The sequence below is a fragment of the Canis lupus genome, chromosome 16 (genome assembly GCF_003254725.2).
Source record: "Canis lupus dingo isolate Sandy chromosome 16, ASM325472v2, whole genome shotgun sequence".
Taxonomy (NCBI): Eukaryota; Metazoa; Chordata; class Mammalia; order Carnivora; family Canidae; genus Canis; species Canis lupus.
The window spans coordinates 27,317,796-27,344,324 of NC_064258.1; the positions used below are offsets into that span (position 1 = coordinate 27,317,796).

The 26,529-nt window shown below is 34.7% G+C and overlaps 1 protein-coding gene across 13 annotated transcripts in view; it reads right to left on the minus strand.

Annotated features, from left to right (window-relative positions):
• Window positions 1–26,529, minus strand: part of ADAM32 (ADAM metallopeptidase domain 32) — a 182,315-nt gene that overhangs the window by 107,486 nt on the left and 48,300 nt on the right. For all 13 annotated transcript variants that reach the window (XR_007402624.1, XR_003130885.3, XR_007402626.1 and 10 more), the window contains 4 exons: window positions 24,244–24,315; window positions 23,877–24,043; window positions 12,724–12,805; window positions 4,581–4,717 (listed from right to left, as the gene is read on the minus strand). Coding sequence is in view for 9 of the 13 variants with exons in the window: in XM_025434901.3 (XP_025290686.1) it covers window positions 4,581–4,717; window positions 12,724–12,805; window positions 23,877–24,043; window positions 24,244–24,315 (458 nt within the window). In the remaining 4 variants the exon portion in view is untranslated. The remainder of the gene's footprint in view (window positions 1–4,580; window positions 4,718–12,723; window positions 12,806–23,876; window positions 24,044–24,243; window positions 24,316–26,529) is intronic.

Consider the following 26,529-nt stretch of genomic DNA (forward strand, 5'->3'; position numbering starts at 1 on the left):
CCACAAGTCAGGCCTCAACCAGTACAAAAAGACTGAAATCATACCATGCACATTTTCAGACCACAAAGCAATGAAATCTGAAGTCAACTACAAGAAAAAATTTGGAAGGACCACAAGTACATGGAGGTTAAAGAAAATCCTACTAAAGAATGAATGGGTCTATCAGGAAATTAAAGAAGTATTTAAAAAATACATGGAAACAAATTAAAATAAAAACATGAGAGTCTAAAGCCTCTGGGATGTAACAAAGTGGTCCTAAGGAGGAATATATAACACTATAGGCCATCCTCAAGAAGCAACAAGAAAAGGCTCAAATACACAACCTAACTTTTCACCTACAGGACTTAGAAAAGAATCAGAAAATGAAGCCTCAATTCAGCAGGAGAGGGGAAATAATAAAGATTAGAGCAGAAATAAATGATACAGGGAAAAAAAAAAAACAGAACAGAGCAATGAAACCAGGAGCTGGTTCTCTGAAAGAATTAACAAGCTCAATAAACCCCAGCCAGGCTTATCAAAAAGAAAAGAGAAAGGACCTAAGTAAATAAAATCATAAATGAAAGAGGAAAGATCACAATCAACACCACAGAAATAAAAAGGATTATAAGAGAATATTATCAGCAATTATATGCCAACAAAACAGGCAATCAGGAAGAAATGGATAAATTCCTAGAAACATATCAACTATCAAAACTGAAACAAGAAGAAATAGAAAACCTGAACAGACTCATGACCAGCAAGGAAATTGAATCAATAATCAAAAATCTACCAACAAACAGGAGTCCAGGGCCAGATGGCTTCCCAGGGGAATTCTACCAAACATTTAAAGAAGAATTAATACCTATTCTTCTGAAACTGTTCACCAAAAAAAGAGACGGAAGGAAAACTTCAAAACTTATCCTATGAGGCCAGTATTACCTTGATACCAAAACCAGAGAAAAACACTACTAAAAAGGAGAATTACAGATGAATGTCCCTAATATTTAACAAGGATGCAAAAATTCTCAATAAAATACTAGCAAATCAAATTCCACAGTACATTAAAAAGATTATTCACCACAACTACATGAGATTTTTTCATGGGCTTCAAGGGTGGCTCATCATTCACAAATCAATCAATGTTAATACACCACATTAATAAAAGAAAGAGTAAGAACCATATGATCCTCTTAATAGATGCAGAAAAAGCATTTGACAAAATACAGCATTGTTTCTTAATAAAAACCCTCAACAAAGTAGAGATCAAAGAAACATACCTTAACATTATTAAAGCCATGTACAAAAACCCACAGCTAATATCATCCTCAATGGGTAAAACTAAGAGCATTTCCCCTAAGGTCAATAACAACAGAGGGTTGTCCACTCTCACCACCATTGTTCAACAAAGTACTAGAAGTCCTAGCCTCAGCAATCAAACAAAAAGAAATAAAGGCATCCAAATCAACAAACAAGAAGAAAACTTTTACTCTATGCATACAACGATACTCTACGTAGAAAATCCAAAAGACTCCAACAAAAAATTGTTAGACCTGATACAGGAATTCAGCAAAGTCACAGGATATAAAGTCAATACACAGAAGTCTGCTCCACTTCTATATACCAATAATGAAGCAGCAGAAAGAGAAATCAAGGAATCAATCCCATTCACAATTGCACCAAAAACCATAAGATACTTAAGAATATATCTAACCAAAGAGGTAAAAGATTCATTCTCTGAAAACTATAGAACACTTATGAAAGAAATTAAAGCAGACACAAAGAAATGGAAAAACATTCCATGATCAGGGATTGGAAGAACAAATTTTGTTAAAATGTTTATGCTACCCAAAGCAATCTACACATTCAATGCAATCCCTATCAAAATAACACTAGCATTTTTCACAGAAATAGAACAAAAATTCTAAAATTTCTACAAAACCAGAAAAGATCCTGAATAGCCAAAGTAATGTTGAAAAAGAAAATAAAAACTAGAGGCGTCACAATTTTGGGCACTAAGCAGTATTACAATGCTGTGATCATCAAGACAGTATGGTACTGGCACAAAAACAGACACATGATGAATGGAACAGAATAGAGAACCCAAAAATGGACTCAAAACTATATGGTCAACTAATCTTTGACAAAAAGGAAAGAATATCCAATGGAAAAAAATGACAGCCTCTTCAACAAATGCTGTTGGGATACCTGGACAGCCACATGCAGATGAATGAAACTGGACCACTTTCTTATGGCATACACAAAAATAAATTCAAAATAAATGAAAGCCCATAATAGGCAACAGGAAACCAGGATAACCCTAGAGGAGAACACAGGCAGAAATGTCTTTGACTTTAGCTATAGCAACTTCTTTCTAGACACATCACCATAGGCAAGGAAATAAAAGCAAAAATGAACTATTGAGACTTCAACAAGGTAAAAAGCTTCTACACTGCAAAGGAGACATCAATAAAATTAAAAGGCAGCATGTAGAATGGGAGAAGATATTTGCAAATGACATATCTGATGAAGGGTTAGTATCCAAAATCTATAAAGAACTTACCAAACTCAACACTCAAGAAACAACACAATTAAGAAATGGGCAGAAGACATCAACAGACATTTCTCCAAAAAAGACCTACAGATGGCTAACAAATAAAAAAAAAACAATGCTCAACGCCACTCATCCTCGTGGAAATATAAATCAAAACCATGATGAGATACCATCTCACACCTGTCAGTATGGCTAAAATTAATAACACAAGAAACAACAGATGTTGGTGAGGATGTGAAGAAAGGGGAACCCTCTTACACTGTTGGTGGGAATGCAAACTGGTACAGCTGCAGCCACTCTGGAAAACAGTACAGAGACTCCTCAAAATGTTAAAAATAGAGCTCCCCTATGATCCAAAAATTGTACTTCTAGGTATTTATCCAAAGGATATAAAAATAGTGATTCAAAGGGATACTCACCTTGATGTTTACAGCAACATGACATTATTTACAATAGCCAAACTAGGGGCACCTGGATAGCTTAATCCTTAATCAGTTATGTGTCTTGCCTTCTGCTCAGGTCGATTTCAGGGTTCTGGGATTGAGCCTACATCAGGCTCCTTGCACAGCAGGGAATCTGATTTTCTCTCTCCCTCCAACACCTCCTCCTGCTCATGCCTCTCTCTCTCTCTCTCTCTCAAATGAATAAACTTTAAAAATCTTTAAAAAAAAAAAAATAGCCAAACTATGGAGAGAGCCCAAATGTCCATCAACCAATGAATAGATAAGATGTGGTATACATCTATATGCAATGGAATATATATATATACAATATATATATATATGCAATGGAATATTACTCAGCTATCGAAAATAATGCAATGGAATATATATATGCAATGGAATATATATATATGCAATATATATATATGCAAAAAATATATATATGCAATGAAATGTTACTCAGCTATCGAAAATAATGCAATCTAGCCATTTCCAATGACACAGATGGAGCTGGAGTACTTTATGCTAAGTGAAATAAGTCAGTCAGAGAAAGACAAACACCCTATGATCTCACTCATATGTTGAATTTAGCAAAAAAAACAGATGAACATATGGGAAAGGGGAAAAGAAAAAAGGAGAGGGGGAAAGAAGCTATAAGAGACTCTTAACAATGAAGACAAATTAAGGGGTGATGGAGGGAGGTAGCTGGGGAATGGGTTAGATGGGTGATGGGTATTAAGGAGGGCACTTGTTATGATGAGCACAGGGTGTTGTATATACATGATGTATCACTGATCTCTACTCCAGAAATCAATATTGCAGTGTATGTTAACTACCTAAAAAAATTTTTTAAATGGAACAAAAAAATCATTCAAAATATTAAAAACAATTTTTTTGTAATGAAGTCCAACAAATTTCTGATATTCCCTGTAATAGATACATTTCTTGCCTTTAAAAAAGTAGTCTATGTGTCTCATATAGCTATTGCTACTCTGGATTCTTTTTGCTTCCATTTGCATATAATATCTTTCTCCAAACTTTCACTTTCATTTTGTGTGTGTTTTTCTGTCTGAAGTGAGCTTGTTACAGGCAGCATATAGATGGGTCTTATTCTTTTATCCATTCTTCCACCTTATCTGACATATTTTTAACAATCCTCACTATGAGATTTCATAAAATACACTGTATCATTCCCTTGCTAATATATCTTTGAAAGTGGATCTGTTATCCTTGACTGTTCTTTTTTTTAAAAAAAGTTTTTATTTATTAATTCATGAGAGACACAGAGAGAGAGGCAGAGACTTAGGCAGAAGGAAGAGTAGGCTCCCCGGAAGGAGCCCAAACCAAGACTCAATCCCAGACCCCAGGATCATGCCCTGAGCCGAAGGCAGATACCCAACCACTGAATGCACCTAGGTATGCTTCCTCCACTGTTCTTAATGATATACCTCCTTCAACTCTCTTAGACTTAAAATTTCATGTTTATATTTTGTAAGTACTTAGTCCACTTATGGGTAATTGATGTTATAAGTAAACACTGTTTTGCACTTCAAATATTTAAAACAAAATAAACATAACCAATAAATCCTACTTTTAAATAAACTTACATAGCTTCTGGATTCATTATACAGATGGCTCCTGAACAGTGACATTTCTTTGTGTCATCATATGATATTCCCAGGCTGAGCCCAAGCAACTGCGTGACAATAATGGAAAATGCCTCCAAAGTTATCTCCTTGGGGTACTACATTAACAAAAACAAGAATTCAGATGAAAGACAAGTCATTTAAAGGTAATAAAAAGTAATAATTTTCTAATTTTGAATACATTTATTATTTTACCAAATACTTAAGAATAGAAAATACAGTTCCTTGGACAGAAAAGATGCTGAAGTTCTTATGAAATTTTATTGAGATATAAGCAAAGTGAGTCTGTGCCAAGCTTTATCATGATTTAACAATGGAATATCTAATATAATTCTTAAGTAGCTACCAAAACTATATAAAAGAGCTGTTTCTCATTATATTTTTTGGCTATATGGACCATGATCTTCACCTAATTTCTTATGATAGCTCTTGTATTCATTTAGAATAGTTCGTAGGATATTCTGCTTGCCAGCACACAAAGTGGCCATGTAACCAAATTACTCATTTTAAAAGTGCAATCAGCTTCCTATCAGGATTCTCCATGACTCAGTAACTCATATTAGGAGAAACAACAGAAAGACTCTCAAGATAGCATTCTTGTATTATGCTGCTCACATATTTTAACAAATGCAGAGATAACATCCTTGCCAAGGAGAAATGTGACACTGGTAATTCATAATATGCAATAACATCATGATTTTTCCAGTTACCATAAAATCTGGCATAGAGTAAGGTACGGGTGAGGACAGATTGTAAGGAAGATCAAGGCACTTCACTGCTATAATGACATGCTCTAATAAAAATTTGGGGTTCAACTGGATTTTTATGGCAGAACTAGAGGATATACTTTATGAGAAATATAAAGAGAAAGCTGTGAATGAGCAACTGAGAATGCAAATAGGCAGTCATTAAGCCTCTGCAGCAGCACTGTAGTAATTCCTCATCTCCTATAGTGGTTAGATTGACATGGCTGAGGACCATGCACAAAGCATAAGGACTGCAGGACTGCAGAACTTAATTTTTAATTCTCTCTCTTAACAACTTAATTCTCAAATCTACCAGATTTAATAGGGAAGGCGTTAGAATCTGAAATTTGGGAAGGGAAAACTTGGAGTGATATACCTGGATTTCCCTTTCAGCACAAGAATCCTCCCTATAAATAATATGAAGAGAGCCCCCACATTAAAAAAAAAGTTAACAAAAATAAATAAAAAATAAAGTTTTGATAACAATACCTAGGTCATTTATGTCACTAACCCTTATGGCCTCCAGGTCCATATTAAGAATTACAACAGTAGTGATGTTAACAAGATGGCATCATAGGTCATTCCCAATTTCCCTCCCCCTCACAACAAGAACAAACAACTTTTCTTGGACAAGAAACTACCGTGAAGATCTTAGAATAAGGAGGTGAGCTTAAAGCACTCTCTGCACTACAGAAAACAAAACAGACCACATCAGAAGGGTAAGAGGGGTAGGGTAGGGTAGCTACACACTGACTACATTGTCCTTCCCCAATGCTGATACAGTGCCGTATTAGGAAATCTTTCCAGAGTCTACAGTGCCTCGAGTGGGAAATGAAGATGCCAGGGTGGACATCCAGCTCCCAGAGCATTTTAGGTGACTTCTTGGGAATCCTCAGTCTGGTATGCCCTCACAAGGAGCACAGAGGATGTTACATGGCTTGACCATGAGAAATCTGTGATGGAGAAAGGTGGAAAGGCTTGCAACAACCAGCACTTAAATCTTGGCAGACCAAGTTCCCACCTGCAGCACCCAAAAAGTAGTCCCAACCAGCAGTTTTGCCCATTGAAGAGCTAAGAAAGTGATGTACTCTGCCCAGGGAACCCAATGAACAACAGGTCTTCCTAATTCAGGTCATGAAAGACAGATTCAGACATCAGATTCAGACACTGATTCGCACATCAAAGACCACTGAAGCCTAGTCTGTCCCCACACCTACCCAGGCAGGGAGCTGAGTCATAACCCTGCCCAATGCTGAATGTAGCTTCTGGACCCACCCGATCAAAAGCCAGGTCATAACACTTAGAAACTGCATAGTCCAGCAATATTCAAGTGGAGAGTATGGTAGGCATGGCTATTGTCCACAAAGCAAAAGCAATGGCACCTTTCAGCCATGGAACTTGGGGTACATGTCAGCTTAAGTTAAGACCACAAAAAGCCTTCCTGGGCTTAAAGTCAGTTCTGCCTAGACAGAGAAGCTGATTCAAACCCCATCCATGGCAGCATGTAGCTCCTGACCCTTTCAAACCAGACAGCTTAACTGCAAACAACTGAGAGGCTGCTTAGAAATGGCTCTCCTGCCCTGCTGGGGAATGGGATCTAATTCTCAGCCCTACTGACCACTGAGTATAGCTCCTGGCCCTAACTGAACAGAAAGCTTACCTGGTACATCTGAAAGCTGTGAAGCCTAGCATCACTTGAACAGAGAAAATGGCAGGCAGAGGTGATCATCCACAGAGCAAAACCAAGAGCACCATTTAACCATACAACTTGTGGTACGGGTCAGCTTGAGTCAAGAACACAAAGCCAGGACACCCGGGTGGCTCAGTGGTTGAGTACATGCCTTTGGCTCAGGTAGTGATCCTAGGGTCCTGGGATCGAGTCCCACATTGGGCTCCCCACAGGGAGCCTATTTCTCCCTTTGCCTGTGTCTCTGCTTCTCTCTGTGTGACTCTCATGAATAAATTTTTAAAACCTTAAAGAAAAAAGACCACAAAGCCAGCTGATTCTCACATTCCAAATTTGCAATTTAAAGAGCAACTAAAATACAAAGGAACCAGACCTAGAATTCTATCAAGTGGCCAGGAAACTGTGGAACACTTTCTAGGGCCAGAGGGGAAGGAGGGTATTATTGCTTATATTCCTTCTCCACCTTGATAGTACAGATAAACGCAGGGTCAGGGCACCTTAGCCCCCAGTGCCTCAGTAGGCCCTGGAGTCCTGGCCCACACCAGACCCAGAAGTCCCCCCAGAGAAGCCTCACAGCGTGGCCCCATTGTGGCATACACAGGGATATCCTTGGACAGTGTCGACAATAACAATAGCACCAGCCATCTCATCAAGGTGATATATGTGCAAAGTATCCTGAGGTACTCCAGGCAAAGACACAGAGAGCCCTAGACCCTGGCCAGTGCCTACTTCAGCTCCAGCCATCCCATCAGGGCAGCTGTGGTATGGAGTGCCCAGGACTTTCCGCCCACACCCATTACAGATCCCCAAGCCAACCAAAGCCATCAGGCACACACAGTCCACATAAGGATGTTCCTATAAAAGGCTGTTTCTTCAAGTCTAAGAGAAATGGCTATTCTATTTAATTCATAGAAACAAACATGAAAGACAAACAAAATGAAGCAACAGAGGAAGATGCTCCAAACTAAATAAGACAAAAACCTTGGGAAAAAAAGCTAAACAAAACAGAGATAAGAAACCTACCTGATAAAGAGATCAAAGAAATGGTCAAAAACATGCTCACTGAACTGGAAAAAAGAGAGGATGAACTCAGTGAGAACTTCAATAAAGAGACAGAAAATATTTTTTTAAAAAAACAATAGACCTGGGCAGCCCAGGTGGCTCAGCAGTTTAGCACCGCCTTCAGCCCAGGGCCTGATCCTGGGGCCCCAGGATTGAGTCCCACATTGGGCTCTCTGCATGGAGCCTGCTTCTCCCTCTGCCTGTGTCTCTGCCTCTCTCTCTCTCTCTTTCTCTGTCTCTGTGTGTCTCTCATGAATTAATAAAATCTTAAAAAAAAAAACAATAGACTAGAAGAATAGAATAAAATGAAAAAATATACTAGAGAGAATCAACAACATATGAGAGAATGCAGAAGATGAATTAATGATTGGGAAGACAGAGTAATAGAAAGTGCCCAAGCTGGGGTGCCTGGGTGGCTCAGTCAGCTAAGCGTCTGCCTTCAGTGCAGGTCATAATCTTGGTGTCCTGGGATCGAGCCCTGCACTGAACTCTCTACTCAGCAGGGAGTCTACTTCTCCCTCTCTCTCTTCTTCTGTGCTCTCTCTTACTCTCTCTCAAATAAATAAATAAATAAAATCTTAAAAAAAAAAGTACCCAAGCTGAACAGCAAAAAAGTAAAACAATAAAAAACAAAAAGAATATTTTAAGGGATCTCTGGTACATCAAGCATACTAATATTCTCATTATAGGGACCCTAAAAAGAAAAAAGAGAGAGAAAAGAGCAGAACACTTATTTAGATAAATAATGGCTGCAAATTTCACTAACCTCGGGATAGAAATACAACCAGATCCAGGAAGCACTGACAGCCACTAAATAAATAAATAAATAAATAAATAAATAAATAAATAAATAAATAAACAAACCATAGGAAATACACACCACAACACATAATAGGTAAAATGGTAAAGATTAAAAATAAAGAGAGAATCTTCAAAGTACCAAAAGCAAAACAACTAGTTATATACAAGAAACCCCATAATAATGCTATCAGCTGATTTTTCAGCAGAAACCTTGCAGGCCAAAAGGGAGTGGTATACATAATAAAAGTGCTAAAAGGAGAAAACTACAACAATAATACTCTCCCTGACAAAGTTATCATTCAGAATTTAAGGAAACAAAGAGTTTCTCAGACAAACAAAAGTTAAAAGAATTCATCACCACTAAACTGACCTTACAAGATATGTTAAAGGGACTTCTTTAAGTAAAAAAGATAATAATTAGAAGAAAATTATAAAAAGAAAAAAATTCATGAGTAAAAGAAACAAAAGAAATGAGCACAGGGGAGAAAAAAGAGAGAGGGGGGCAAACCAAGAAACAGACTCTCAACTGCAGAGAACAAACTGATGGTTATTAGATGGGAGGTGGGTTGGGGGATAGGTGAAATAGGTGATGGGGCTTAAGGAGGGCACTTGTGATGAGACCGGCTGTTGTATGGAAGTGTTGAATCACTAAATTGTACACCTGAAAGTAATTTTATACTGCATATTAACTAACTGGAACTTAAATAGAAGCTAAAAAAAGAATGAAATCATGCCATTTGCAACAACATGAATGAATAGATGCAGAAGGTATAATGCTATGTGAAGTAAGTCAATCAGAGAAAGATAAATACCATATGATATCACTCACACGAGGAACTTAAGAAACACAACAAATGAAGGGGGAAAAAAGAAGCAAACCAAAAACCAGATTCCTAACTATAAAGAACAAACTGATGGTTACTGAAGAGGAGGTGGGGAGACATGGGCAAAACAGGTGAAGGAGATTAAGAGTACATATCTTGATAAGCACTGAGTAATAAATAGAATTATTCAATCACTGTATTGTATACCTGAAATGAATATAACTATATACTAACTATACCAGAAATAAAATTTTTTAAAAGACCAATATGAATACCTGATACATTTAGGATATAAACCCTAGGATGCCAGAGAAAGAAGTGTCATTGAAAGAAAAGTCTGGTCTACAAATGAATTCTGAACTGGCCTACATTCAGCCCTATGAAGACATAAACTTTTATCTTGAACTCAATATATAATACCCAATTCAAAGAGAAAAACAATAATACACTAAACAATAAAATAAACTGGAAACTAAAGAAACAAACAAATAAAATAGTCAAGAGATACTCCATAAAAATAGGAAGCGTTCTAAGAAAAGGAAGATGAAATTCAATTTTCTATGGCAGTGATTTCACTGATAAAAGTTAAAAAAGTGAGAAAAATAATTAAACATCTCCATTAGATCCTGATGCCTAAAAGGTCATCTTTTGACCATCAAAGCTTTACTAGCATAATAATATATTTATTTCTTTACCCGAGTTAATATTATTTATGTATTCACATATAAAATATTATTTACTAATTTAATTTTTAAATTAACCTATAGACAAAGTATAAAAGTTTTTATAGAATAAGTTATAAATTTTATAAATCTTGACAATAGATATAAGAAGTGTTCAATTATTTTAAATTCTTATTTTTCAAAGCAAGTAATCAATGGGCATTGCCTAAGGTAAGTCAATATAATATAAATAATAAGGGATGCCCAGGTGGCTCAGCAGTTGAGCCTCTGCCTTCCACCTAGGACATGATCCTGGAGTCCTGAGATCGAGTCCCATATTGGGCTCCCTGCATGGAGCCTACTTCTCTCTCTGTGTCTCTGCCTCTCTCTGTCTGTCATGAATAAATAAATAAAATCTTAAAATATATACATAAATAATAAGATATGAATAATAAAAATATAAATATCAAAATTATAAGATCATGTGATGTGTATCGTGCACATATATGTACAACTATAAAGTATATATAATACGTAATGATATAAAATAATTTTAAAAATTTATAAAAATTTATTAAAAATATTTTATAACCCAAATAAATGTTTGCTTGTAGATGTAAAATTGGAATAATAGTCTTACCAATAAAATAACTTCAAAGTGAAAATAATGATTAAGCAAAAAGTATGACAGATTCTTTAAAATGTTTCAAACCTTCAAAGACTCAATGTGGGACTCAATCCCGAGTCCCTGGGATCAAGGGACCTGAGCTGAAGCACCTGAGCTGAAGACAGACGCTCAACCACTGAGCCATCTAGGCGCCCAAAGAGCATATTTACTTTAAATAATAAATTTAGCTGCTAGAAGAACTTAACCAGAAATTATAAAGTATTAAATAGGACTACTTGAAGAAGATGAGGAAGAATTACTATTAACTTTTGCTTTTTATACTCATAATTAAAACAATTTTTGCCCTGTACATGCATAAATTTTGTAATAAGAGTATCAGAAATAAAAATATGCACTGCAAAATCCCATTTTTACAAAAATGTAAGGAGAAGGAGCCACAGTAACAGATAAAAACACAATATAGAAGATACATATTAATCAAAATATAAATAGTGATTATCACTTCCTGATTGGGGAGATGCCATAAATTTATACAAATGTCCTTATATATTCTATATGCTTTTAAAAGGGTACATAACATATTTTATACTTTAGGGATGCCTAGGGTGCCCCTGGTTGAGTGTCTGCCGTTGGCTCAGGGCATAATCCCAAGATCCTGGGATGGAGTCCCACATCAGGCTCTCTGCAAGGAGGCTGCTTCTCCCTCTACCTATGTCTCTGCCTCTCTCTGTGTCTCTCATGAATGAATAAATAAAATCTTTAAAAATTTATTTTATAATTAAAATAATTTTTAGTTAGTTTTTAAAAAATTTGTAAATTTGTTTTTTAAAAAAGTAATAGGGTGGGAAAATTGCTCAACCAATTACTCTTTCAATGATGCATCTAATTGTATCATTTATTTTTTACATATATAAAATATTTATAAATGTTATTAATTTTTAAAAGAGACATAAATATTTCAATGATGCATCTAATTATAATTAATAATTATAATTTAAAATAAATTCTCCAGTGGTGATCCCAGGGACTGGGGATTGAGAGTCCCACATCAGGTTTCCTGCAAGGAGGCTGCTTCTCCCTCTACCTATGTCTCTGCCTCTCTCTGCCTCTCTCTCTCTGCCTCTCTACTTTTTTTTAAAAAAGTAATAGGGTGGGAAAATTGCTCAACCAATTACTCTACCTTTCAATGATGCATCTAATTGTATCATTTATTTTTTACATATATAAAATATTTATAAATGTTATTAATTTTTAAAAGAGACATAAATATTTCTTTTACTCTTTGAAGGTTTGAAACATTTTAAAGAATTTCTGTCATACTTTTTATTTAATCATTGTTTTCACTTTGAAGTTATTTTACTGGTAAGACTATTATTCCAATTTTACATCTACAAGCAAACATCTATTTGGGTTATAAAATATTTTTTAAAAATTTTTTAAATTATTTTTTACACATAATGTTTCATGATGCACTATTCTATATATTAAGGAATACATGTGTATTTCTGATATTTTTATTCTACTTTCACAAAATACTCTCCCTTCTACACATTTCAAATTTTTAACAGTAGTAGAAAGTAAGTGTAATCTCTCAATGCAAGTATAAGTATGAACTGTATAAAATCTTTGCTATAATGTTGAATGATTTTTAAATGTATAAATTTTTTAAATAGTAAGATTAAATAATTACATACCAAAGCAATTCCAGCAGAATAATGAGTAACACACATCTTTCCAGGAATTGTGGCTCCCATATAATCTTGATAATCTCTATACCTAAATAAATAAGTATGTATTTATAATTAACTTTGACAATTCAAAGGTGAGAATTGCTGCTAGTAATTAACTCTGTAGTCCATAAAATCATAGTCTGAAGCAAACTGATGTACAACCTTTCCATACATCTTTATTGTTTCCAATTTGGAAGACATTCATTAAGCACACCATATTTCTAAAATATATCCAGTGGATCCAGGTTTTTTTATGGCTTTACTGTTTTCATCACATTTATTTAGGATTACTAAAGCCTCTGAACAAAACACTTTGATCAAAAGTATTTTGCTAAGTAACAACGAAAAATAGTTTTAATACATGGATTAAAAATGTTCATTTTCTTGTAGAAAAACTTACCAGTTTCTCATAAGAATGACTTTATGGTTCCATAACTTAACATTATTATGTCTGCTTTGAATAAGGGCCCATATAAATTGTCATATAATTAATAGCACCATTATCAGAGATTTTTCATAAAAATTACTCCACGTAATTCTCAAATCAAGCCAGTGAAATAAATATTATTATCCCCATTGAACAAATCATACATCAGATGAGACGTATAAGTAAATTTCTCAAGGTAGCAAGATTAATAAGTGCTAGTGAAAGATATGAATTTAGGGAATCTGAATCCAGAGTCATACTCTCAAATACTAAGATGTAGACACTCCAAACATATTCTGCCATCTTTAGAGCCTCCATCAAAGCAAACATTTCAAGATGTATATAAAGAAACTTATTTCAATTATCAATTAAAACATCCCCTCAGTTTCAACTGCACTTCACATTCCACTGTCTCCCTACTGCTGCCTTTATTCTGTCTCTCTGATATTTTTCTGTATCTAAGCCTTGTTTTTCTATATCTAAACACTTGTTTGCAAGTATTCACTCTTAACATGCAACCTTGGCTTCCCCCCCTCCCAAGGTTTAAAGTATTCTTCACATTCTTTTTTAATCCAAGACAGTGTACTAAAAGATTGTGCAAATGCAAGGATGTTTGCTCTCACCACTAGTATTCAGCATCATACTAGAGGTCCTAGCCTGTTAAGGCAAGAAAATAAAATAAAAGATATTTGATTGGAAAGGAAGGAATATAGTCTTCTCTGTTTATAGATGATGTGATTGTCTACCTAGGAAATCCCACAGTATATAAATAAGCTACTAGAACAAAGTGTGTTCAGCAGGTTTGCATGTTTCAAAGTCAACTATAAAGTCAATCTGATTTTTATATACTAGCAATAAAATATTTGAAACTAAAGTAAAATGAAACATTTACAATAGTGCTAATGTTATTTAAGGGTACAAACATGCAATGAGTAGTCAATAAGACCTAGAGATCTAATACACAGTATAGTAGATATAGATAACAATGTTGCATTATAATCTTTAAATCTGCTAGAAGCCTAGAACTTTATTATTCCAAGTATTAAAAGAGAAATGATAATTATATAACATGACAGATGTGCTTATTACCACTACAATGGCAATCATATAATACACAAGTGTATTTATTAACATGTTACATACCTCAAATTTACAGTGATATGTAACATTCAAATAGATTTGAATAAAAAATTAAAAAAATAAATATTTTTCCATTTTGTGTTCAAAAAAGAAGAAAAAAATAGCACCAAAGACATGATATACTAGGATATAAAGCCAACATAATGTGAGAAAGATCTGTATGCTGATAAAGCACTGATATATCTGTATACTGACAGAACTATATGCTACAGAACACTGATGAAAGAAATTAAAGATCTAAATAAATGGAAGAATATACCAAGGTGGCTGATTGGAACACTTAGTGTTATTTAGCTATCAGTTCCCCCTAAACTACTATATAGACTCTACGCAGTTCCAATCAACATTCCAGCAAGATATTTAATAGTAACTGAGAATTTTAATCTAATATTTACATAGCAAGGCAAAAACTTAGAATAACCAAAACAATTTTCAAAAAGAAAAAAACACATTTGGAGAACTTATACTACTTGATTTAAATGATTTTTATAAAACTATAGTAATCAAGGCAGTGTGTTATCAACAAAAGGATAGAACAAAAATAGACTCTTACATAAAAAGTCAAATGATTTTTGACAAAAGTAGCAAAAGCAAATAAATGGAGAAACTATAGTCTTTTTAAGAATTGCTGAATAATTCATTATTCATATGCAAAAAATGGCATTCTCCATATCTCATAGCATATACAATAGTTAACTCAAAATGCGTAATAAATCTAAATAAGAAAAACTTAAAACTATAAGGCTTCTAGGAAAAGATATAGTAATCTGTAAACTTGGGTAAGGCAAAGATATTTTTAGGTACAATATCAAAAGCATGATTCATAAAATAAAAATTGTTAATAATGAATTCATCAAAATCTGCTTTTTAAAATAATACTGTTAAGAAAATGAAAAGATAACTCACAGCCAGAAAATATTCTGAAATCATATATATTATAAAGGACATGTACCTGAATGCTTAAAGAATACTTAATAGGAAGAGCTGGTCTAAGATGGCAACATAGTAAGATCCTGATCTTACCAACTCCATAGACACACCAAATCTACATCTATTTATAGAGCAATTCTTCCTGAAAAAGAACTAAGGGCTAACTGAACAGCTTCTGTACAACAAAAGATAGAAAGGCAAGAGAGAATGGCAAGACAGAAGGAAACACAGTAATGAAGAGAACCCCCACATCCAACACTGTGAACAGCGAACAGCATTTGAAAAGGTATAGTACTGAGCGACCAGAATAGATTCATCTGCCCCAAGCTATCGTGCCCCCAAAATCTCCAGCCCATGCCCATCTGGGTTCCAGCTGCCTCACCAGGACACTCCCACCCTGAGTACCCCAGAATACCCCAGATTGCATTCACTTTAGCTTCAGCTGTCCTGCCATGGTACCCTCTGCACAGAACACCCCAGAATCCTCTGGTCTGCATCCAATCTTGGCTCCAGCAGTCCAGCCTGAGCAGAGTCCCAGAACACCATGGCTTGTATCCACTTCAGCTTCAGCTATCCTGTTACGACTCCCTTTGTATAGAAAGCTAGGGTACCACCTTGCCTGCACCCACTTCAACTTCAGCTGTCCTGCCAAGATGCTCGCTGTGCAGAGAGCCAGGGAGCCCATTAGGTTGCAATCACTTCAGATTCAGCTGTCATATCAGGATACCCTCTGTGTGTAGAGCCTCAGACCACCCCAGCCCACACCCACTTCAGCTCTGGCTATCCTACCAGAGCAGCTCCAGCATAGAGTACACCATGGCCCCTAACCCACTTCATCCACAACTCCAGCCAGGAAAAGTCAACAAGCACACACAGTCTATACAAGGATGAATATACACAAGACCATTCCTCCAAGTTTAAGAAAGGTAGATTTTCTAATTAATAGAAACAAATACAGAAATTCAAGAAAAATGAAGATACAAGGGAATTGCTCCAAAAGAAAGAACAAGACATCAGAAAAATAACTACATGAAAAAGAGATAAGCAATATGCCTGATAAAGAATTTTTTTTAATTTTTATTTATTTATGATAGTCACACACAGAGAGAGAGAGAGAGAGAGGCAGAGACATATAGGCAGAGGGAGAAGCAGGCTCCATGCACCAGGAGCCCGACATGGGATTCAATCCTGGGTCTCCAGGATCGTGCCCTGGGCCAAAGGCAGGTGCTAAACCACTGCGCCACCCAGGGATCCCCTGATAAAGAATTTAAAGTAATGATCACAAAGATGCTCACTGGACTGGACAGAAAAGTGGAAAAGCTCAGTGATACCCTCAATAAAAGGAAAGTATTTTTTAAAAATCAATCTGACTTGAAGAATACAATAAATTTTAAAAAATACTAGAACCAACAGTATATTAGTAGATGCATAAGAATGGATCAGCAATCTGGAAGACAGAATCATGGAAAGCACTCAAGCTGAACAGCAAAAAGAAAAAGGCATTTTTAAAAAGTGAAAATAGGTCTAGGGACCCACTGGACATCATCAAGCAGACATTCTCTTCATCATTAGAGTCCAAGAATGAAAATAGAGAGAGAAAGGAGCAGAAAACTTATTTGAAATAATAGGTAAAAACCTCCCTAACTTTGGGAAGGCAATAGAAAGCCAGGTTCAGGAAGTAAGAGTTCCAAGCAAGATGAACCTGAAAAGGTCCACACCACATACTCTACCTGGCAAAGTCATCATTCAGAATTGAAAGAGAAATAAAGAATTTACCAGATGAACAAAAATTAAAGGATTTTATCACCTCTAAACCTCCTCACAATAAATGTTAAAGGGACTTTAAGTGGAAAAAAAAAAGCCATAATTAGAGGTAAATTATGAGTCAAAAGATACAAAGTATGACCACATACATATAAAATGTAAAGGAGGGTGTAAAAAATAAAAAGACCATGAACTTTAAATACAGACTATTAAATACTTAGGAGGTTACATGTGAACATCATGGTAACCATAAACCCAAAAACTATAATAGATACACATAAAATAAAGAAAGCCAAACATAACACTACATTAACTCATCAATCACAAAAAGAGATCAAGAAGGAACAGAGAACAACAAAAACAACCAGAAAACAATTAAAATTGCAAAAGTATATTATCTGTCAATAATTACTTTAAATTTAAATGATCCAAATGGTCCAATTAAGACACAGCGTGGCAAAATGGGCAAAAAACAAGAACTACCTATATGTTGCCTATGAGACTCTTACTTTAGGCCTAATGAGACTCTTACTTAGGCCCTAAAGAAAGGCCATCCTTTCACATACAGAGAGAAAGTGAAAGGATGAAAAAAGATATTCCATGCAAATGAAAGTGGGAGAGGAAAAAAGCCAGAGTAGCAATTCTTATATTGGATAAAATAGACTTTAAAACAAAAATGGTAAAAAGAGACAAAGATATTACATAATGATAAAAGGAAATAGTCCAATAAGAGAATATTATAAATATCTATGTACTCAACATTGGAAAATCTAAGTACATAAAGAAAATATTAACCAATATAAAGGGAGAAATTGACAATAATACAGAAATAGTAGAGGACTTTAGTACTTCATTTACATCTATTAATAGATCATCCACACATAAAACCAAAAAACAAACAGCATCTTTGAACAACATATTAGAACTGATGGACTTAACAAATATATATGCAGTATATTCCACACAAAACCAGCAGAATATACATTCTTTCAAGTGCACATGGAGCATGCTCCAAGATAGGTCATGTTAGGACACAAAATAATGTCTCAACAAATTTAAGAAGACTGAAATTATATCATGCATTTTTTCTGACCACAATAATATGACACTAGAAATCAATATGAGAAAAAACTAAACATGTAGAGACTAAATAACATGCTACTAAACAAAGAAATCAAACAGAAAATCTTTTTTTAAATGCACAAAGACAGATGAAAATGAAAACACAATGGTCCAAAATCCATGGCACTCAGAAGAACTCAGAGAAAGCAGTTCTAAGAAGAAAACTGATGGCAATACAGACCCACCTCAAAACAAGAAAAATCTCAGTCTAACCTTACACCTAAATGAATTATAACAAGTTCAAAGTTAGTAGAAGGAAGGAAACAATAAAGATCAGAAATAAATGAAATAAAGACTAAATATTTAATAGAAAAGATCAAGGAAACCAATAGCTAGTTTTTTGAAAAGATAAACAAAATGATTATCTTTTACTGTTTTTTAGGTACTTTTTGTTTTCTCTTTTGGTATTTTTGACCTGTTGATTGTTCAGTAGCATGATGCTTAAGCTCTATACATTTGTGAATTTTCCAGTTTTCTTCTTGTATTGATTACTAGTTCCCTACAATTATGATCAGCAAAGATGCCAGATGTGCTTTAAATCTTCTTAAATTTATTAAGACCTATTTTATGTCCTTCCATATGATCCTACCATGATAATATTCTACATGTCCTTGAGAAGAATATGCATTCTCTTGGTTTTAAATGTAATGTAGTGGTGCCTGGGTGGCTCAGTCAGTTAAACATCTGACTTCAGCTCAAGGTCATGATCTCAGAGTCCTGGCTGGAGCTCTGCATCAAGCTCCCCACTACTTGTCCCTCTCTTTCTTCTTCTACCCTTCCCTCTGCTCCTACTCATTCTCTTTCCCTCATAAATAAATAAATAAATAATAAATATTCTGTACATTCAAATCCATCTGATCTAATATGTTAAGACCATTGTTTCCTTTTTGAATTTCTGCCTGGTTTTATCACTTCACTTTCAGCATGTGTGCCTCCTTATGTATGAAGTGAGTATACTGTAGGCACTGCAAAGATGTGTCTTATTTTTTATCCATTCAGCCACTCTGTCTTTTGATTGCAGAAGTTAGTCCATTTACGTTTAAAGCAATTATAGAAAGAGATGTGTTTTTTTATTATCATTCAAGTAAGGTTAACATACAGTATTTTATTAGTTTCAGGTGTACAGTATAATAATTCAACAATTCTATACATTTCTCAGTGCCCTTCATAATAGGTGTATATTTACCTTCTCTGTTTCACCCACTCCACTACCCACCTCCCTACTGACAACCACCAGTTTGTTCTCTGTATTTGAGAGTCAGTCCCTTTTTTCTTTATTCACTGGTTTTGTTTCTTAAATTCTACATGAGTGAAATCACATAGTATTTACACTTCACTAACTTATTTCACTTAGCAATATACCTGAATTATGGTCATGAACTATGGTTTTTATCTTTTCTCTTGTTTAATGGGATATATCACATTGATTTGCAAATATTGAACCACTCTTGCATCTCTGGAATAAATTCCATTTTATCATGATGAATGCCTTTATGTATTGTTGCATTTGGTTTGCTAATATTTTGTTGAGGATTTTTGCATCCATGTTCATCAGAGATATTAGCCTGTAGTTTTCTTTTTCTGTAGTGTATTTATTTGGTTTTGGTTCTAAGGTCATGATAGCCCCCTAGAAGAAATTTGTAAGTTTCCCTTTTTCTGTTCTTTCAAAAAGTTTGATAAAAATAGGTATTAACTCATGTTTAAAGTTTGGTAGAATTCACCTGTGAAGTCAAATATTCCTGGACTTTTATTTTTTTATTACTGAGTCAATTCATTACTAGGAGTTAGCCTGTTCAAATTTTCTATTTCATCCTGATTCAGTTGTGGAAGATTATGTGTTTATAGGAATTTATCCATTTCTTCTAGGTCGTCCAATTTTTAGCATATAATTTTTCATGACCTTCTCTCATAATCTTTCATTTTTCTATGGTGTTGGCTGTTATTTCTTCCTTTATCATTTTACTTGAGTCTTCTTTCTTATAAAAATGGCTAAAGGTTTATCAATTTTGTTGGATCTTTTCAAGGAAGAAGTTCCTGGTTTCATTGATCTATTTGTCTATATTTCACTTATTTCTCCTCTAACATTTATTATACACCTCCTTCTACTGGCTTTAGGTTTTCAATGTTCTTCTTTTTCTAGCTCCTTTATGTGTAAAACTTAGGTTGCTTACTGAAGATTTTTTTTGCTTCTTGAGTAGGCCTGTATTGCTATAGGTTTTCTTGCATCTCAAAGATTCTGAGGTATTTTGTTTTCATTTTGTCTCCATACATTTTTTTCCTTTGATCTTGGTTGACTGTTTATTAGCATGATATTTTAGCCTCCATGTATTTGTACTCTTTCCAGATTTTTTGTGATTGATTTCTAGTTTCATACTATTGTGGTCAGAAAAGACACATGATATGATTTCAATATTTTTTTAATGTATTGAGAATAGTTTTGTGGCTTTACATGTGATATATTCTGGAGAAGGTTCCATGTGCACCTGAATGTGTATTTTACCTTTTTTAGATGGAATGTTTTGAATGTATCTGTTAGATCCAATTAGTACAATGTGTAACTCAAACCACTGTTTCCTTGTTGATTTTATGTCTCAATAATTGGTCTGTTGAAATAAATGAGGCATTAAAGTCCCCTATTTTTATTGTATTACTGTCAATTTCTTCCTTTACGTCTGTCCATATGCGTTATTCTTTATTTAGTATAATTTTCAGCTATTATTTCTACAAGTATCGCAGAAATTTTCTACAACAAAATATTAGCAAACCAAATGCAACAATACATAAAAAATTTTGTCTCCTTTCCTCTCTCTTCTGGGATTCCTATAATTCAAAGGTTATTACATTTGATAATGTTACTGAGTTCCTTTAATCTATTCTCATTTTTTATTATTCTTTTTTCTTTTTCAGTTCAATTTGGTTACTTTCCTTTAGTTTGTCTTCCAGATCACTGATCCTTTCTTCTGCTTCCTCTAATATGACATTGATTCCTTCTAGTGTATTTTTAATTTCAGTTCTTGAGTTCCTCATCTCTGATTATATATTTTCTATCTCTTTATTGAAGGTCTCACTATGAGCTTCCACTATTTATTAAGTCCAGCAGGTATCTTTATGATCATTACTTTGAATTCTTTATCAGGTTTATAGGTTACCTCTGTTTCATTTAGCTCATCTGCTGTGGTTTTGTCCTGTTCTTTCATTTGGGACATATTGCTCTGTTTCCTCATTTTGTCTTCTGTGTTTGTTCCTGTCTATTAGGAAAGTCAGCTATGTCTCCTAATCTTGAAAGTAGTGGCCTTATGAAGAAGCAGTCCTGTGGTGCCCTGCAGCACAACATCTCCTGTTCACCAGAACCAAGCACTTCAAAGGTGTCCCCTGTGTGTACTGTGTGTGCCCCACTGTTGTGGTTCAATCACATTTGCCTTCAGTACAGTTGAATACAATGGCCCACTTGACCTTCTGTCAGCAGGATTTGGTCCTGTGCTATATTAAAGGGCCAATCAACCACAAATAGACATTTTTCCAAAGAAGACATATAGAGGACCAATAGACATATAAAAAGTTGCTCAACGTCACAAATCAAAATTACAATGAGATATCCTCCCCCACCTGTCAGAATGGCTAACATCAACTACACAAGAAACAACAGGAATTGGTGAGGATGTGAAGAAAGAGGAACCCTCTTGCACTGTTGGTGAGAATGTGAACTGGTGCAGCCACTGTGGAAAACAGTATGGAGGTTCCTCAAAAAGGTAAAAATAGGACTACCCTATGATTCAGCAATTGCACTATTTGCCCAAAGAATACAAAAATACTAATTCAAAGGGATACATGTGCCCCAATATTTATAACATTATGTACAACAGGCAAATTATGGAAACAGCTCAAATGTCTACTGAGAGATTAATGGATAAAGAAGTAGTGGTATAAACGTATACAACTGAATATTACTCAGCCATAAAAAAGAATGAAATCTTGCCATTTGCGATGATGATATGGATGGAGCTTGATAACTTTACATTAAGTGAAATAAGTCAATCAGAGAAAGACAAATACCATATGATTTCACTCATATGTGGGATTTGGAAAGCAAAACAAATGAGCATAGGGAAGAAAATGGAGAAGCAAACCAAGAAACAGATTCTTAACTATAGAGAACAAACTGATAGTTATCAGAGGGGAGGTAGGTGAGGGGATGGGTTAAATAGGTGCTGAGGATTGAGGAGTACAATTGTGATGAGCACTGGGTGTTGTATGTAAGTGTTGAATCACTATATGGTACCCCTGAAACTAATGTAACACTGTATGTTAACTGAAACTAAAACTTAACAATAAATAAATAAATAAATAAATAAATAAATAAATAAATAAATAAATAAAACTGACATTAGTTAATCAGACTGGTAAAAATGGAAAGAGAAATGACACTTATTGCTGGCAGAGATGTGGGAAAAATTTTAATCTCACACTTGCAAAGGAAATACTGACATACCAACTTAATAATATGTATATACAGACTTGTTGAAAGATATTGTGGATTATAATTGTTACATAATTTTATATGAGTTCAATTAAAAATATATAGTTATAATTGATCATTAGAAAAGTTGTATTTATTTATTCAACAAATAAACTGGAAAGAAAATGTGACAGAGATGAAACCCACAGATGTAAAGAGACTAAGAGACATATCAAATGAATGCAATGTGTGGACTTTGCATGGATGTTGACTTGAACCAATCAATTGTAATATATAAAATATTTTAGACAATATGAAAGATTTGAACCCTGACTAAACAATGACGACTTTAAGGAATTGCCATTTTTTAGGTGTGATAATTATATTGTGAATATTTTTTAAAGAATCCTTATCTTTCAGAGATAAGTAATTAATAATATGACACATAGGACTTTCTTCAAAATAACTGAGTTTCAGGGGGTGAGAAAAAGAAGAGTTAAGCAGAAGTTGACAATTGTTTTATGGATATGTAAGGTACATAAGGATTCATTATTTTACTTTCTCAGCTTCTGTTATACTTGAAATTTCCCATAACAAAAACTAGAACAAAACAAAAAAAGAAAATTACTACTTAAAAATAATGCAGGAAATTCATTAGGATAAATTTTTTTTAAAGATTTTATTTATTTATTCATGAGAGACAGAGAGAGAGAAAGAGAGAGAGAGAGAGACAGAGAGGCAGAGACACAGCAGAGGGAGAAGCAGGCTCCATGCAGAGAGCCCAACGTGGGACTTGATCCTGGGTCCCCAGGATCAGGCCCTGGGCTGAAGGTGGTGCTAAACCGCTGAGCCACCTGGCTGCCCAGGATAAATTATTTTTAACCTACTTTCCCAAGCCTTTGATCAAAACTTCATAACAAAAATATAAACTCCATATAAACGCCATAAAATAAATCCCATTTTTTAGGTAGTGGTTAAGATTATGTATGGGTTCTAATGTTAAAACCTGTGAGTTCAAACCAGACGATACCACTAAACCGAAGAATCCTGAAATTGTTTTACCTCTAGAAATGTCAATCTCCTCATTAGTAAAAAACTAATAAGCACAGAAATAAATTTTAGCAAGCTTTTTTAAACTGACAACCGTGAAAGAGAATACGAGGCCTGAATGAAGCACATAATGTATCAATAGTCACCAATGAGTAAAAATTCCCTAAATTAAGCTACATCATTATCACAGATCTTTGCTTTCTAAGGATAATGAAACATTATTCTTACATGAATAGATATGCAGTATCATGAGGCCTTACAGTAAGATAGAACTTTTTCCATTCTAAAAATCTATGCAGTACTTCATCTGCCTCACCAACTGTAGAAATCTTATTTTTATCTGACCACAACTCCAACGATGACAGCACAACAGTAACTTTAAATTGGGCAAACATCTAAAAACAAAAGGGATAAACACATGAAAAATTAATCTTTGTTATTTTACAATAACCAAGAAATTAATTCAATGCTTTGACAAATCCACACTCAGTCTGTACAAATGGCTTTCACTCTTTAGAGATGCCAAGTTAATGCAAATTATAATTTCAAAACTCGTATACATTTTTCTAACTAGTATGAAAAGGAAAATACTTACTGAATTTACCAGGCCAACAATTTCAATGACTTTATTTGTTACTATCATGCTATCAGAGCCCAGGTAATCATACTGAAAAACAAAATTAATTTTAAATTTAAATACAATCTGTTATGTATTATGTTTGAGACATGCTTTCCATCCACTCTCAGAACTTTGAGGATGCTTTGGGGTTAGAACAGTTCAAAATAAGATAGTTATTAATAAATTTTAAAAAGAAGCATAAACTGGATCACTCATATATGCTTGTGAAAAGATAAAATCATACACCCACCCTGGAAAGTTTAGCAGCTTCTTTCAAAACAAATATATTTACCATATGACCAAGCAATTGCACACCTGGGCTTTTTGTTTTTTGTTTTTAAGATTTATTTGAGAGAGAGATCATGAGCACAATTAGCGGGCAGGGGCAGAAGGAGAGAGTCTTCAACCCATGAGACCTGAGCCAAATCATAAGACGGACACCTAACTGACTGAGCTACCCAGGAGCCCCACACTCCTGGGCATTTATCCTAAAGAAATAAAAGCTATGCTCACAATAATCTTATTCAAAAATGTTTCTAACAGTTTTATTTCTTTTAGCCCAAAGCTGAAATGTCTTTCAGTGGTTAACTGATTACACACACTGTGGTACAGTCACACCATGGAACACTGATCATTAATAAAAAGGAACTAACTAAACCATTGATATATGAAACAGCTTGGATAAACTTTAAGAAAATTATGCTGAGTATTAAAAAAATCCCCAAAGGATATATACTACAAGATAAATGTATGCAATATTCCTGAAACCAAGGAATGGAGAATAGATTAGTGACTGCCAGAGGTCAAGTACAGGGAAGTAGGGAGAAATGGATGTGACTATAAAGAAATAATGTCAGAAAGTCTTAGAGTGATGGTTCTATTCAGTGTCTTGATTGTGACAATGATTATACAAGGCAACATAGGTGATATTACTGCATGAAACTTCACATACACACACACACACACACATTAACTGCTGAAATCTAAATAAGTTTGTGGAATGTGCCAATGTCAAATTCCGTATCTATAAATCATCTCTCTAAAGTATAGCACCACTCGCATGTTCCACAGGACCCTCAAATTAAATATACCTAAAACTCATCATTCTCCCTCAAAAATCTGGTCCTACTTACCTTTCTACTACTTTAATTAATGGTATTATTACCTATGACCTCCCACATTCATGATACCGTATGTTCCATAAGAACAAAACTTTTTCTGTTGTGTTCACACCTGTATCCTCAATAAGTAGATCATGGCATCTACATGATGCTTAGTAAATTTATTAAGTTAATGAAGAAATCAAATCAATTTAAGTCCTTCTAATTCAACCTCATCAGTAACTTTTATAATTGCTTTTGTTCTATTATTAACTACTATTGATTTATAAATGTTCACCTTGATTACTGGAACAGTCTCTTAAATGCCTCCAATTATCCCATCAGCAATCTAGTCCCTACACTATTACAAAAATGATGATTCTAAAATGAAAACATATCACTCCCCTGTTTAAAATCTTTTTAATGATTCTCAGGGATCCCTGGGTGGCGCAGCGGTTTGGTGCCTGCCTTTGGCCCAGGGTGCGATCCTGGAGACCGGGGATTGAGTCCCACATCGGGCTTCCGGTGCATGGAGCCTGCTTCTCCCTCTGCTTATGTCTCTGCCTCTCTCTCTTTCTCTCTCTGTGACTATCATAAATAAATAAAAAAATTTTAAAAAATTCTTAAAAAAAATAAAAATAAAATCTTTTTAATGATTCTCTATTACCTTCAGGATAAAATCCAAACATAGTATCAGTTTTTCAATTTATCTCTTTCCATTTTCCTTCTTCAACTCTATGTATTAATCACCCAAACTTGCAGTTTTGTTGTTGTTATTTTAAAAAAAACCTTCTCTCATATTTATTGTCTTTGCAAGGAAAAGTTTTTCACCAAGTCTTCCCTGGCCCTACCTTCACCTCATTATCCAAATTAACTAATCCACAAACCATTCCCCAACCATCTCCTTTATCAGGATCTCACACCCCAGGCCATTATTCCCTTGTCCTAAACACCTAAGAGGCAGGTATCAGACAACTAGAGACAACCCCTACATCCCAGAATCCACTGAAATTTTTCAAGCTAGCCAACCCTAAATCTGTTTACTTTGCCTCACCTTTTCTTTTCCACAGAAATCATAATCAGGTCTCCTGCTCATGTTTTCCCCTTGCTCCCTCTGTCTCCTTATCTACTTCCCCATATGGCTTCTGCAGAATGTGCCATA